This window comes from Eulemur rufifrons, chromosome 29 (assembly GCF_041146395.1).
Source record: "Eulemur rufifrons isolate Redbay chromosome 29, OSU_ERuf_1, whole genome shotgun sequence".
NCBI classification, from domain to species: domain Eukaryota; kingdom Metazoa; phylum Chordata; class Mammalia; order Primates; family Lemuridae; genus Eulemur; species Eulemur rufifrons.
Genome location: NC_091011.1, coordinates 47155251 through 47171537, shown reverse-complemented (window position 1 = coordinate 47171537; position 16287 = coordinate 47155251). Strand labels below are relative to the sequence as shown.

Sequence of the window (16287 nt, the reverse complement as noted above, 5' to 3'; positions counted from 1 at the left end):
TGTCAAACTGTTTCACAAAGTTTGTACACTCAGTAGCAGTATATGAGAGTTCTGTTGCTTCATGTCTTTGCCAATAGCTGGTATTGTCAGACCTCTGTTGTTAATCTATTGGTGTGCACTAGATTCTTACTGTGATTTTAATTGACTTTCCTCTAATTACTGAAGTGGTTTAGTCTTTTTTCATATGATTATGGGCCAGTTGGATTTTTGCTTTTGTGATATGCTTGTTCAGGTTTTTTCCCTCCACTTTTTGATGGGGATGTTTGTCCATTTAAATTGAGCTACAGATGGGAATCATTAGAGTTTAGTGAAATCTAATTTTCATCATATCTAGTGAGGACATGTGCCTGTGTCTTCAGTAATTTTATTTAATGATAGAAACACCATTTTTTGGTGAATTTTGAAAGTCAAAGCATAGTCTCATATTTGTCATAGAAAAGCTGGAGCAGGTTAAAATTACTTCAGAGAAAACAGGTATAATGAGATAAATTAAACATATCTCTTTAGGTCAGGCATGGTGGCTCACACCTGTAATCCTAGCACTCTGGGAGGCTGAGGAGGGAGGATCACTTGAGCTCAGGAGTTGGAGACCAGCCTGAACAAGAAGGAGACGCGTCTCTACTAAAAATAGAAAAAATTAGCCGGGGCTGGTGGCACGCGCCTGTGTAGTCTCAGCTACTCAAGAGGCTGAGGCAGGAGAATCGCTTCAGCCCAGGAGCTAGGCTGACGCCATTAACTCTAGCCTGGGCAACAGACACTCTGTCTCAAAAAAAAAATCTCTTTAGACATCAGCTTAATTTAAAACAGAGATAATTAATATTTTATTTAGGTTAAATAGAATGCTATTGAAACCTTAATGTCACATAGATTCATATTTATGTATGTAAATTCTTAGCCTATATAGTTTAAAAGCCTAAATTAACATGATTGATTATCACCTAAAGCCAATGGTATTCCTGTCACTTAACATCATTAATATGAACTGTAATATGAATTATAGCTTTGGTAGAATTTTGTCAGGTTAAAAAAATTTTTCTCAGTATAGTAGTGTTACATATTTATGGTAAAATAGAGGAACAAAAGAATGTGGTAAAAATCACCCATAGAATCACCTAAATCCTAAAATAATGACTACTTAAAACCTGGATAAATATGTCTCCAGACCTTTTCAACATGCATGTGTACATAACTTTATATTTTTCATAAAAAGGGTATCCTGATATATATTTTGTAACATGCTGTTTTTCATTTAACATACTTAGGGATTTAAATTTTTTCAGTTTGTTTTCATTGTAACAAACATGTAGCAAAGGTTTGGTTGGTTTTTAATTAAAAAACCAGGATCCAAACTGGGGTTTGAACTTCCCACTTCTGGAGTCAGAGTTAACGTTCCTAGGGACTGTCTGTAAAGGGGTGCTGAACAAAAGATGCAAACAGCCCTGATAATAGTAGTCATAGTTACATGGGTAACTACTGCAAGTTATTTTTGTGGGGCTGTGAAAAATCTTTGAAATTTTTTTAATATGAGCTATTGAAATTCTGAATTAACACGCACAAGTTTCTATTTGTAGAGTTGTGTGAACATTTAAAGTTGTTTTTAAATCCTTCATCCATTAATGTATTCTATTAAATTTTTATCATCCTTATATATTTATAGTTCTGAAAATCTTGATCACTAGCACTATGAGGAAAACATGCATAAAATGTATTTATATAAATTACCAATTCTTGGGACTGTAATCTTTTCTTTCATGTTTGCTTTGCAGTAATCTCCTAAATTACAAATCAGTTCTTTCAACAAAATATTTATCAACCAAATACGAGTTGTTTGATCATATTTTAAATATTAATCATATTCCATTTAGAACTCTTGGAATATAATATCCAGCAAAAGCAGTCTCAAATGCTGGAGATGCAAGTGGAGCTGACCAGTGTGAAAGACAGAGCAACAGAACTGCAGGAACAGCTGAGTTCTGAGAAGATGGCAGTTGCTGAACTAAAGAGTGAACTTGCACAAACTAAATTGGAACTAGAAACAACACTCAAGGCACAACATAAGCACCTAAAGGAATTAGAGGCATTCAGGTGTGCCAAGCTTCCTTATCATAAATATGTATTAGTAAAGATATTGGAGTAATTTTGTCACAAACACTGTAAATATTCCAAAATATAACATTATATGTGATATTTAAATAGCATGAAACTATGTTAAAGTCAAAACTACAGTAGAGAGAAAAAACTCTAAATTTTTCCAGATGATAAACTTATGATTACATTGGCATATCTCTACTGTCCTTCAACTCTATTTGAGATTTATTATGTAAGATACAATTTTGGCCTTTATTTTTGCCACCAACTAATTTGAAGTGATGTTTATTAACTCAGTGGGATTCATGATTCAGTTAGCTGCAATATGCAAAATGTTTGAAGAGATAATGCTTGTAAAAAGCATTGTTGGTGTAAATACTGAGATATTCTGTTTGCCAAAGACATTACAATATTCATTTTTATTTTGAATATTGGTTTCACACACACAGATACACATGGCAAATCCGATGTTCAGTAAAAGACAAAGGAAAATAATTGTTTGCAATGGTAAATAATAACTAACAGTTATACTACTAGAAATAGTTAATTTGAAATGAGCCACAGTCAAGAGTCTTTAACCCTAACCTGGTTTATATTTTCCTATTAGCTTATTGATTATATATCTCAACTTTTCAGTGGAAGCTGTTTTCTCTTTCTCGCTTTCACGTACTTGGTCAAAATACTTTTATGAAAGTTCATTTGTTTCTCTGATTTAGGTTGGAAGTTAAAGATAAGACAGATGAAGTACATTTGCTTAATGACACATTAGCAAGTGAACAGAAAAAGTCAAGAGAGCTCCAGTGGGCTTTGGAGAAAGAGAAAGCCAAATTGGGACACAGTGAAGAACGGGATAAAGAAGAACTTGAGGTATTGTGTCTTTAAATGTCTCTGGAAAATCCAAAATGATAGATGAAAGAGAGTCTTTGAGACTTTCCTCCATCTAAAATATCAACCTTAGACTCTTGTAAGATATGATAAGTTGTTCACTATGCATTGCATACTGTTGTCGTGTTATCTAAACTGTTTTATGAGGAAATGTTAATGGCATGCTGATTTTGTTTTGCTACAAGGATGCATGTAGACTGCTCTGCAGCAACGTGTTTTCGTGATATGAATTGGTATACACACAATTTGATAAACAGTAGTTTTGGTTCCTATTTTCTCCTAGGAAAGGAAACAGGGATACTTTGCTGGCAGCAGGAGCCCTTGCTGCTTTACTTCAAGAAAACTTAAAATGAACATTAGGCTCTCCCAGAGAAGCACACCCCATCCTTGCAGGACACTCAGCTCAAGGCAGGTTGTACTACCTGCAGTGCCCACATTAATGGTAGTCTTACCAGCTCACAGCTATTTTTCTAGCCACATAATCCTAGTTCTCGCTACTCCATGCTAAAGAAAATGTGTTGCCAGGAATTTTTGCCCCTTTTTTGTTTTTAATGTCCATTGTGGCAGCCTCCAGGCATAGTGGACTCTCTTCTGGGTAGGGACATGTTATCTCCCCAGGCACTAATTACTATTTTTTAAACATTAAAAATTTGCATAGATTTTGAGTGGTTTGCCCCTGGCCTTACTTTCCCCATAAGCCCTATTATTTTTAGCACCTAATACTGCAAAACACAAGGTTTTTCAGGAAATTGTATTGCATTATATCAGAAACCCTTATGTATATTTTTATGCAAATTTATTGTGTGCAGGAATCTTATCAAAATATAAGATCTCCAGAAACGCTTATATTTTTAAAGGCCATTATTCTTAGGAGAAATGTACCCTGCTTCATATTAGCCAGATAAGATTAATGTTTTGAGAGAAAAGTATTATTACCTTGCCTATCTTTCTTTCATCATTATATTCCATGATGAAAATCAATTGAGTCTTCAAATAGGTATGTCCCAGTTACCACTGAAAATTTAAGTTAATAAACTGGATGATTAGTTCTATCTTCTATTACCAAATACTACCAATTAGTATTAATAAACACATGGTTGTATATTTGTAAAGTATATTTATAAAATAGTAACAAGTTCTTAAATTTGATTTTCACCTACAAGGATCTGAAATTTTCACTTGAGGGTCAGAAACAAAGGAATATTCAGCTAAATCTACTTTTGGAACAACAGAAACAGCTACTAAATGAAGCACAGCAAAAAATAGAATCACAGCGAGTGCTATATGATGCCCAGTTATCAGAGGAACAAAGTCGAAACTTAGAGCTTCAAGTTCTTCTTGAATCCGAGAAAGTTCGAATTCGGGAAATGAGTAGTACCCTAGACAGGGAACGGGAATTACATGCGCAGCTGCAGAGCAATGATGATAGTGGGCAACCTCGGCCATCCTTACCTTCTGAGGACCTACTTAAAGAGCTACAGAAACAGCTTGAGGAAAAACACAGTCGCATAGTAGAACTGTTAAATGAGACTGAGAAATATAAACTGGATTCTTTGCAAGCAAGACAGCAAATGGAAAAAGATAGGCAGGTTCATAGGAAGACGTTGCAGACAGAACAAGAGGCCAACACTGAAGGACAGAAAAAAATGCATGAGCTCCAGTCCAAAGTGGAAGATCTTCAGCGCCAGCTGGAGGAGAAAAGGCAACAGGTTTATAAGTTAGACCTTGAAGGAAAGCGACTACAAGGAATTATGCAGGAATTCCAGAAGCAAGAACTGGAACGAGAAGAAAAACAAGAAAGTAGAAGAATTCTGTATCAGAATCTTAATGAGGTAAACTGACACTTTGTTTCTTTTTAAATATTTTTTAAAAGTACTACAGTCCTTTGATCATTAAATTTTGATATTGGATTATATTGTTTAAATAGCCATATACAAATCATTTAAAAATGAAGTCTGTAGAAATCTATTTGAAATATAAACAATAATTGTGTTCCATTTAGAAAGAATGTGATATGCTGCTCATTTGTAATTATTATTTTCTTTTTCTGTCCAAAATTGCCAGCCAACCACATGGAGCTTAACCAGTGATCGAACTAGAAATTGGGTTCTTCAACAGAAAATAGAAGGAGAAACAAAAGAATCAGACTATCCTAAATTGATTGAAATGGATGGAGGAGGAACTGGCTGTAATCATGAATTAGAAATGATCAGACAAAAGCTTCAACATGTAGCTTCAAAACTACAGCATCTAGCCCAGAAAGCCTCTAATAGGTTAGAGACTTTTCTGCCTGATCTTTAGAAAAGTAGCATTCTTAGGCCGGACAGACCCCATTGCTCACTGATAGCTAGCTAAGGGTGGGGAATTGAAATTTTAAAGGTAATGCATGTTTATATTAGAAGGTGATATTCTTTAATAAAACTCATATCTGAAAATAACCTACACCTTAACCCAGAGAAAGAGAACACTTATTATAAGGGAGAGGTGATACGTGAAGTAGAGCGTTGCCTGATCTATAACGTTTGTGCTAATCAGCAACCCTAATTGAGAAAGTGTATTTTGACGTTTTGTCTTTTTCTTAAAGACTACAGTTTGAAACAGCAGATAATGAAGATTTCATGTGGGTTCAAGAAAATATTGATGGGATTATTTTACAACTACAGAAACTAACTGGCCAGTCAGGCGAAGAGGTAAGACTTTTTTTATAGCTCTTTCTAATACATTGAGAGCGAAGATATAATAGAAACTATGGATTATTTGAAACTGGCAGCATATTCCATAAAGAGTTTTTTATTTATTTTTAATATGAATAATAATAACGTTTGTCTTCTCTCAATAGAAGATAATGACTGCTTGGGAGAAAATTAACTTTCTTCATTATTGTTGAATAATGACATCAACGTCTTACTGTATTAATTAAGAGACCAAGCTTCTTGAAAGAGCAGTCTGCCTTCTACCCTCACCACTCTATGAAACCACCCTTAGAATCCTACCAGTGTCTTCACAATTGACTAATCTGGAGAATCCTTTTCAGTCTCTTTCTTTACTGATTTGTAGCATTCAACTCTTTTGACCTCTTCCATCTTCTTAAAACCCTCTTTTTCCTTGCCTTTTGCTATTTCTGTCATTTCTTAGGCTTGTTCTATCAGTCGCCTTCATCGGTTCCTCTGACCGTAACTATGAAAGCTCACTCAGTCTCACAGCCTGAGCTCCCACTAGACTTAGTGTTACTTATTAAGCAGATACTTACATTGAGCACCTACTATGTGCCAGGTTAACTGTACTAGGTTCTGGGGATACAGTGAACAAATCTGACAAGACCTCACCTTTATGGAACTTATCTTCTAGTAGATTGTTGTCCAGGCTTATGCTTTATCTTATTTTTTATTTTTTTGAGACAGGGTCTTGCTCTGTTGCCCAGACTACAGTGCAGTGGTGCAATCATAGCTCAAACTGCTAGACTCAAGCAATCCTCCTGCCTTAGCCTCCCCAGTAGCTGGGACTACAGGTGCCTACCCAACATACCCGGCAAATTTTTTTAATTTTTTTGTAAAGACAGTGTCTCATTATGGTGCCCCAGCTGGTCTCAAGCTCCTAGCCTCAAACGATTCTCCTGCCTCAGCCTCCCAAAGTGCCAGGGTTACAGGCATGAGCCACTGTGGCCGGCCCAGGGCTATTAGTTACCAGACATCTTTCCTTAGGGAAATGTACCACACTGTAACCCTTTAGGAATCTAACTGGCACATTCCAAACTGAACTCCATCTTCCCTTTCTCCCCCAAGCCCATATTTCTGGTCATGATATTGCCCGGTTTAGAAAGTTGTTAGTCACAATAAACCATCTTCCTTCACTCTTAATTGCACACCTAAACAGTCACTAAGTCCTATGCCTTTGACTTCTAACACAAAATTTTGTTTGTGGCGTGCTCGTGCCTAAGGCCATTCATGGCTCTCCATCACCTACATTTAGGTCTCTTATTCATAAAGTGAAGTAACCTTTGCTCTAGCCTTACCAAGTAACTTGTAGCTTCCTAAAAGCAATACACTCTTGCTCAAGCCTTTTTTCCTTCATATATGCTGTTCCTTCTGCTTAATATGCTCTTCCTTGTTTTCTTTCCTGCCTGGTAAAATTCTGCCTATTATGTAAAACTCAACTCAAGCACCACTTCTTCTTGTTGCTCTCAGTGCCTATTCAGACATTTAGATGCATGTTCACGTACATTTGTGTTTATGTGACCTTATGCTATTTTATTTTTGCAGCCCAACTTGGTGTCCCCAAGTACTTCTTGTGGCTCATTGACTGAAAGACTACTGAGACAAAATGCTGAGCTGACAGGACATATCAGCCAACTGACTGAAGAAAAGAATGATTTAAGAAACATGATCATGAAGTTGGAAGAGCAGATCAGGTGGTATCGACCAACAGGAGCTGGTAGAGATTATGTATGTCTATTTTTAACATGTCCGTATATTAGAAGTAGTGCAGAGTTATCATTTCTGCCATTTAGTTTCTTTTTAGCCCTGGTAATGTAAAAAATAGCAAGTATCTAATTCTTAGGATCTGTGGAAAATTTTATAGGGATAACAATAATATTGCTATTACTGATTACTAAGCTTCTAATAATTACTGTTTGTTGGGAGCCATCTATGTATTAGACTCTGGGTTACGTATGTACAGCATTTCTAAGACATATCCAGCCTTGCACATGAGAAAACTGAAGTCTTAGTCAAACCAAGATATATTTATCTCCAAAGCCAGAAACTTAGCTGCCTAGGGACTGACAGCAGACACATGCGAAGAAATGTTCAAATGTGAATCCTGACAATAGTTCTCTTCAGTTATTTATCAGTTACTGTGCTTATTACTCAAGTGAAAGATGCTTTTTTTTTTTTTTTTTTTTTGAGACAGAGTCTTGCTTTGTTGCCCAGGCTAGAGTGAGTGCCATGGCGTCAGCCTAGCTCCCAGCAACCTCAAACTCCTGGACTCAAGCAAGCCTCCTGCCTCAGCCTCCCGAGTAGCTGGGACTACAGGCATGCGCCACCATGCCCGGCTAATTTTTTCTATATATATATATTTTTTTTTTTTTTTTTAGTTGACCAGATAATTTCTTTCTATTTTTAGTAGAGACGGGGTCTCGCTCTTGCTCAGGCTGGTCTCGAACTCCTGACCTCGAGCGATCCACCCGCCTCGGCCTCCCAGAGTGCTAGGATTACAGGCGTGAGCCACCACACCTGGCCGAAAGATGCTTTTAATGCTAGCAATCCTGATAAATTACTCTGGGAATTTACTTAAAAATTTTCCATTTAAAAAAGCTATTAATATAAAATAAATTGCTAGCTTCTGTAATTACCCAATATAAAGATAGGGAAGACCTGTAAGACAGCTGTAAAGTCAAATAACGGTAACGTATCTGTGTGGCTTCTGTAGGAATCTCCTTACCCATGTATATCTGGGTTGTTTTTTGTCCACTTCTCCAGTGTACTATTTCAGGCACAAGCTCAAAATTTGGACCCAGATGGTCCACCTGTTAAATCTGTTGACTTTTTTAGTTCAAATTCCTGCTAAATCTGCTAAACCCTGTCTGTGGCTGGGCTCTTACAAGGACTTTTAGTTGTAAAATTAATCTCATCAGAGGACCATATATGTAAGAGGGTATATATCTTTATGTCAGTTGAGATTGGCTTTGAACTTTCCTTTGGTGAAGTTGGGAAGCTGAAACTCTGTATTTATAGTGGGGACATCTTTAATATGTTTAATTCTTAATATCTTTAATATGTTTAATTCAGACTTTTCTTCAGAGTCTTGTTCTTTAAAATCATATACATAGGCTATGGTCTTTGCAGTCTTCTAGGTTTTCATTCAGTGGTGGTACCAACATCGAAGCCATCATTGCTTCTGAAAAAGAAGTATGGAACAGAGAAAAGTTAGCTCTTCAGAAATCCTTGAAAAGGGCTGAGGCTGAAGTGTACAAACTGAAAGCTGAACTAAGAAATGACGCTTTACTTCAAAATCTGAGCTCCGATTCTGAACATGTCACTTTAAAGGTAGGAGACATCTTCCATCTAAACATACATCACAACTGGTTTTCTTTTTGCCTTGTTTCATCTCTCACTGACCTTAATTGAACAGACTAAAGAAATTTAGGTGGCACCCCGGCTGCGTCTCTAGGTCTCTCTATTCAGCCTGTGTCCTGAATGCAGGTCTCTGGCTGGTCACAGGTTTGCGGAGAGGCATGTCCAGGATTGGAACCAGATTAAGCTCTATTAATAGTCACAGTGAGAGCACCCTGAGTTCTTGGTTCCACTTCCTACAATTTCTTCCCTCGTAGACCAACAGAATGTTATCTTTTCAACTTCTAACAAAAGCTGAACTGTCAATGTAGGAGCATGATGCTCTGTGAGATGGTAAGCCCTCTGAATAGCCTCTCTAGTGACGAATAATGAATATTATAAGACTACCTTAATCAGTTAACACAAAATCCAAAACAAAAAGAAAGAAAAACTTTTGGAATATTCCAAGTGTATAGTGAATATAAGTTTATGACTTCTTTTTCTTTTTTTGTAAGAAACAGGGTCTTGCTGTGTCGCCCAGGCTAGACTGCAGTGGTGTGAGCGTAACTCACTGCAACTTCGACCTTGACACCTGGGCTCAAGCGATCCCGCTGCCTCAGCCTCAGCCTCCAGAGTAGCTGAGACTACAGACGTGCACCACACCTGGCTAATTTTTTAATTTTTTTTTTTTAGAGATGGGGTCTTGCTATGTTGCCCAGGCTGAAGTATGACTAAAATTAATTTATCCTAACTTCCGTCCTTACTGATAAAGTAGAAAACAGTGTTAGGGTACTTGCCATTCTATTATTGCTACTACTACTCCTTTTTTTGTTTTTGTTAAAAATCTAGGTTATTTTCCCCTAGAGAACAATTTGAATGCCTTCTTAATGTCATTATGTTCTTCCTTCTTTAAAAATAGAGAATTTATGGTAAATACCTGAGGGCAGAAAGTTTTCGAAAAGCTCTCATTTATCAGAAGAAATACCTGCTGCTGTTACTGGGTGGGTTCCAGGAATGTGAAGATGCCACCCTGGCCCTGCTTGCCCGGATGGGAGGTCAGCCGGCCTTCATAGATCTAGAGGTGATCACCAACCGTCCAAAGGGCTTCACGAGGTTTCGGTCAGCCGTCAGAGTATCCATTGCAATTTCAAGGTAAAGTACTTGAAAATGCATTTTATTCCTAGGCTCTCTAAAAGGATTATTTTTAGTCGTCCCTCTTTTCTTTTCTGGTTATACTCCATATTTGTACGGTAGGTGACCTTTGGCATCACTAAAACATGCCTGCTTGTTTCTTTGTAGGTTTTCATCCTTTTAGTGGGGATACTTTACGTTGTGCTGTGTAGCCCCTGGGAGAAGGGCCTTCCTGGGTACAGGCAGCTGGTGACTCAGAGCTGGCCCATCCGGTCTGGGTTGCCTTTTAAAAAAACAATCTGAATAAGCCCATGAACAAGCTCAGACATTTACATGAAGGGGAAAAATATTTTTGAAAAATTACTCCTTAGACTACCATCCATTTATTTGCTTCGTTGCAAAATAACCTATTCTTGGTGCCCAGCTGTGAAAAGTCCTGTCCTAACTCTGCGTGTAGGTCAGAGGTTAGCTTTTAGGGCACTGGACTCTGCTAGTGCTTTTGCCCTTCTTTCTCCAGCAGTTCCCAGCTGGGAACTCGGGTATTCACTCTGTATGTGGTTGAAACAGAGCCAAGACTCAGACTGCCTTAAGGACCTGGCCCACTGCCGGGTTGGTCAGAGGCTTCTCCATGCGTCCCCCTCCCTTTTATTTCTCTGAGAGCCAGACAGAGTCTCAAAGGAATTTTGCTTTTTAAAGTTCTTCCTGTCAGGTCACATCTGATACTTCAAGGGGTTTTGTCCTTTTTTCTTTACTTATTTTCCTTTGAATAATGCGAAACAATTTTTTAACCGGAAGCTGTCTGAGATCACCTAGTCCAAAATCTTACTTCACAGTTGAGGAAACTGAGGCAGGGGGCAGTTGCAAAGCCAGTAGTGATTGAGCTGGGACAACCAGCCAGGTCTCCCAAGTCTCATCCATGCTGGCTCTTGAAACAGAGCTCAGGCTTTAGCTTATCGTTGGCCTTCGACTCCCCTTGCCTCCACCCCATTCCACATTGTAGTGCCCTGGTTTCAGCTCCTCCTTTCTCACCTTCATTGCCGCCGTCTCCTTGTATAGGGTAAGCCAGGGTAAGTGTTGGTAGGTGCACTGATGAAAAAAGACGTGGTCCCTGCCTACATCCATAAAGGCAGCTCACTTTCTAGTGGAGAAGACCAACATGCATGGAACTTAGAAGACACTAAATAAATAGGAGTTCACAGGCATTAGCTAGTACTTTTCATTAGAGGAATTTCAGGCAGCTCCGTGAAAGCAATGTAGAAGTTGCTATTAAAGGACTTCACTCTGCTACCCTCTTTTTCTTGTCTTCTTTTGTATGTTTATTATATTTTGACCCTCCTTAGACCGAGCCTGGAAACTGGTTAGAAATAAGAAAACTGCCCCTTCCAAAAAGCTCCTTGGGCCAAGATGCAGTAGGCAGCAACTTGTTGCAGCTGGTTTATGACGCTAATACCCCCATTCCTTTGGAAACCAGTTTTGTTTTTGTCCCTGATCAAAGGGACGAGAAGAGCCTCACCCATCTTCCTGCTTTCCTAGTACACTCTTATTGCCAATTTAAGGGTCTTTTTGTTCGGTCCTGTCTCATCTGCCCTTTACTCTGCATTCTTTTCTCTACTCCTCATTACTTTCTCACCGTTTCTTTGCCTACCTACTTTTTCCTGTCTACTTTTGCCCTCCATCTCTTTTGCCCTGTTTATTCCTAAATCCAGAACCTGATGCTGGCAATATAAGAGACCTCTCATGCCACTTGGGAAGAGGATGATAGGATCCTGAAGCCTGTTCTTAAGGTCCAATTGATTTGGCCACAAACCAGGGGGCATTTAATCTAGTTTGGGCAATCGTGATTATTTTGAAATTTGTTCTGCGTTCATATTTAAATGTATGACTTGATTTTTGTGGGAAATATATATTTGTACTCTTTACGTTATAGATATGCTGTGAAATTTTATCTTGAAATTTTTTTTAGAATGAAATTTTTGGTTCGACGGTGGCATCGAGTCACGGGTTCTGGTTCCATCAATATTAACAGGGATGGCTTTGGACTGAATCAAGGTGAAGTCAAAATAGCAAATTTTCTCTAAAATTATTGTGTGTGTAATACCTTCTGAATAATTAAAGAGCGTAATCATGGCTGGTTTTATGGAGTACTTAGTCTGCACTAGGCCCCATGCTCTTTTCATGTATTCTCCCAGTCCTGTGATGTAAGTACGATGATTATTTTCACTTTACAGGTGAAAAACTGAGGCATGGAAAGCACATGGCATTTGCCCCAGACTACCCAGTAGGGAAGTGATGGAACCAGGACTGAACGCTGGCAGTCTGGCTCCAGAGCCCACTCTCCTTGTGACGACTTTTAAGTCCCAGCAACACAGTTGCTGTTAGTCATGTGAAAGAATTATGGTTTGACATTTTCATAATTTAGCAATATTCATACAGGTTTCTGAGTTTATCAATAGGTTGTATAATAATGGTAATAGTTAAAATTCCTTCTCTCTACATCTAGAAGTGGAAACAAACTAGGGCTTAAATATTTGGGGCATAAAAATGAGGTCAGACGCTGGGAGCATATAGACTTACGGAGATACAAAGATTACCTGTGCTGTATATTGATATTAAACCACCTGTACTTATTCTACCAGTAGCTAAACATTAGAGAAGAGGGAAATATTTTTGGTACCCTGAGCAAATTATTTTCAAATAGCATTACAATGAACAGCTGAAATTTGTACCATAATGAGTTTTATGTTGTATTAAAAGTTAAGAAATCATGATTTCAAGTTTATTTCAATACGTCAGTAGAGTGATAAAAGGACTTGGTTATATTAGTCTAATTGTTTTCATCCACATCATCTTTTCCCACAAGCCACATATACTCAGACACCTCTCACCTCTCATCTAGTTGTAGCCAAGAGGTCTTTTAAAAAGAAACACTCCAATTAAATAGTTAACTTTCTTTGAGGCATAGTTCCAGATATCAGAAATACTCATATTCAGAGGTAAACAAAATAACATTTGAAAGCCAAATTTTTGTTTGTACTGTTGTTTCACTCCTTTTAAGAATTGAAAATGACTATAAGTGGGAGATGGTGGTGTAGTAGTATAGTGTAATCGTCTTTTGAGACCTTATCTGTTTTATAACTTTTCAAGGGCTTGGAATTTTTTTTCTTTACAAGGTACATTTTGGATTACTTTAGGTGCTGAAAAGATTGACCCATTTTATCATTCTTCTGGTGGGCTTGAGCTATATGGAGAACCAAGACAAACTACCTATCGCTCAAGATCAGATCTGGACTATCCTAGGTCTCCTTTACCATTTCAAAATAGGTAAGAATTTGAGAAAACCTGCCTGGAGTAGCTAAATATATTTAATAGAGAATGATGGACATTGTTAGGGCTTTGACTTCTTTGCATTGAGATGGCTAGACATCTTTAGTTGTATATGATTTACACAATCTAAGGCTCAGAATCAAAACTAGTTTCCAAGGGTATAGAAAATGAAGCTTGGATCAAGTGTTACTTAGTATATGCTGTGGTTAGACAGATATTGGGAAAAGTATTGACTAAAATTGATAGTCTCTGACCATAATGAAAAACTCTACAGTCTGCATGACAAGATGCTTTTATACATATCTAACATTTACTGAGGACCTCTGCAACAAGCATCGTACTGGGCATTGTTATGATGACTTAGTGGTGTCTTTAAATTCATTGAAGAGTTGTTTCTTTCTCATCCCAAACTCAGAAGCACAGGGGATATGATTAGGCAGTGTACAAGTGGCCTCCCTTTTGGAGGAAGTAGGTGGAGGTAGGTTGGTAACTTACTTGCATTGTTTCTGGATAATTTGGATTCACATACATATTTTTAATCCTGTAGGTATCCAGGCATTCCAGCTGATTTAAATCCTGGTTCCCTAGCATGTTCTCAGCTTCAGAATTATGATCCTGACAGAGCCCTGACAGATTATATCACTCGGCTAGAAGCACTGCAAAGACGACTTGGAACTGTACAATCAGGTACTGTTAAGTGTAACCATGTATTGGCAGCATCACAGTGCTAGACCCATAGCTCTCCTCTCTCTGAAACTCCCTGACTCATCATTAAGATGATCAAATCTTGCAGTTCAGGCCTGGTGCAGTGGCTCACGCCTGTAATCCTAGCACTCTGGGAGGCCGAGGCGGGAAGATCGCTTGAGCCCAGGAGTTTGAGGTTGCTGTGAGCTAGGCTGACCCCACGGCACTCTAGCCCAGGCAACAGAGACTCCGTCTCAAAAAAAAAAAAAAAAAAAAAATCTTGCAGTTCAGTTCACGAGTTATCAAGTTAACCAAAGCTTACATTCTGTGTAACTAGCAGAGAAACTGACGTGTAAAAGCTAAGTTAAGATGTGATTTATCACCCTGGATCCCACACCTCCCCCAAAAAGTTTCTGCTGTCTTCATTCAGCAGATTGATTAGGCAAAATGCACGATGAGTACCAATGTACAAGGTAGTCTGAGGCTAAAGAGTTTACAAGAGAACATATTCCTAAGTAATGAATCTTAGAAAGTATTATAGTGAGACGTGCAAATCAGGAGTATGGAGGAGGAGGAGGGAAGCACTTGATTTAAGCACTTTATGGGGTCATTATCCCTACTACTACATTGTGCTTTTTATGTATAATCCAAAAAAACTATCCCATTTAAAAGATTTTGCAAGAATGATCTTTTAATTTTTTGTTCAAAAACACAAAAAAATTTCATACTTTATAATAGAGGTGGATTTCTTGTTCATCTCCCTTCAATTCACTCTTGATTCAGAGACTCTGAATCATTTTAAGTGATTGTATTCTAAGTCATCTTTTATATTATGTTTTACTTTTATTAAGGACACTTTTTTTCCTACTAGTCCCACAAACTATGGGCTATTTTACAGGGTATTTTAAATTAGTAGTTTCTCTCTTCATTCAAAAAATAACTTGTTTAACTCCAGCAACTTGTAGTAATAGGAAACTTTTATTAGCATAGCTGGGGTTTGTTGGTAGGTTTGGCTTGGCTTATTTTGTTTTGAGCATCCAACTTTCACAAGATCCAGATTTTGAAGACCAAAAGATTTTTCAAGATGTATAAGATATATATTATAGAACATTCAACTTCACAGCACTTTGAAGAAACTCTTAACATTAGTCTCACTTACCTTGCTGTAAAGCCAGTTACGGTGACTTTTAAATATATATTCAAAATCTCTTTTAAAAATCAGTGCAAGTATGAATAAGACATTTTAAGGGAAAAAAGGCATTTTTCTTTAATGGAGGACAGTAGTAATCTCTTGCTTTGCCTGAACTAGTTAGTCTGATATAGGTAGCAACCTAATTTGAAATCATTTAAATGTCTTATTTTTCTCTCATAGGTTCAACTACTCAGTTTCATGCTGGCATGAGAAGATAATCGTTTGAAACATCATTAATTGAAGTGATTTTAAACAAATTTCCTTTTGTAAATCAATGGTTCTTTTGTGTTTTTGTATTGTGAATATTCAATGGGACCAGTACAAACACAGCTTATGATTGTATACAAATCCCTCACCAGAACATGAAAACTGGAATTTGTATATATAAACATTGTGCATGTATTCATGCACAGTAATCATTAAATTACATGTATATTTGTGGAATGCTAATTTAAAACATTAAATTATAAACCTCATGTATTTATCAAATGGGTGAAAAGATTAAACTTTTGCGCATTACGATATTGCTGAATGTGTAGCTTGAGGTGTCCTGCACTTTTCTTATAAGGCTACTGAAGTTACATGTTTCTGCCTAATATATTTGCTACTGGTGATGAAGACAGATATCACTTGTAGAGACCTATTTTTGTATAATGGTAGAAGTTTTGAATTTTATGGGGTATTTTGTCAAGTACTGAAATAAAAATGACTTCACCATTTTCACCACACTGTATTTGAACCTTCTTCATTTTTAACTGAGCCATAGTTCTTGGTGCATATCATTTCATTACTTACCTCAAATATGTAGGACTTAGGATTTGGTAAGTTGTCCTAATCTTAGAATTAGATACTGTTGGGGTTTTCTCTCTCTCTCTCCATTGAGGAAGAAAGTTTTGCATGTGCCTTTGTATCAACTTTACATCTATCTATAGT

At 37.5% G+C, this 16287-nt stretch overlaps 1 protein-coding gene across 2 annotated transcripts in view; it reads left to right on the top strand.

Annotated features, from left to right (window-relative positions):
- Positions 1–16133, top strand: part of AKAP9 (A-kinase anchoring protein 9) — a 142227-nt gene extending 126094 nt beyond the window's left edge. For both annotated transcript variants that reach the window (XM_069462348.1, XM_069462349.1), the window contains 12 exons: positions 1866–2085; positions 2805–2955; positions 4137–4805; positions 5038–5246; positions 5558–5663; positions 7233–7415; positions 8817–9017; positions 9943–10175; positions 12118–12203; positions 13346–13475; positions 14026–14165; positions 15535–16133. In XM_069462348.1, coding sequence (XP_069318449.1) covers positions 1866–2085; positions 2805–2955; positions 4137–4805; positions 5038–5246; positions 5558–5663; positions 7233–7415; positions 8817–9017; positions 9943–10175; positions 12118–12203; positions 13346–13475; positions 14026–14165; positions 15535–15572 — 2366 coding nt within the window. In that variant the 3' untranslated portion in view covers positions 15573–16133. The remainder of the gene's footprint in view (positions 1–1865; positions 2086–2804; positions 2956–4136; positions 4806–5037; positions 5247–5557; positions 5664–7232; positions 7416–8816; positions 9018–9942; positions 10176–12117; positions 12204–13345; positions 13476–14025; positions 14166–15534) is intronic.
- The last annotated feature ends 154 nt before the right edge of the window (positions 16134–16287 follow it).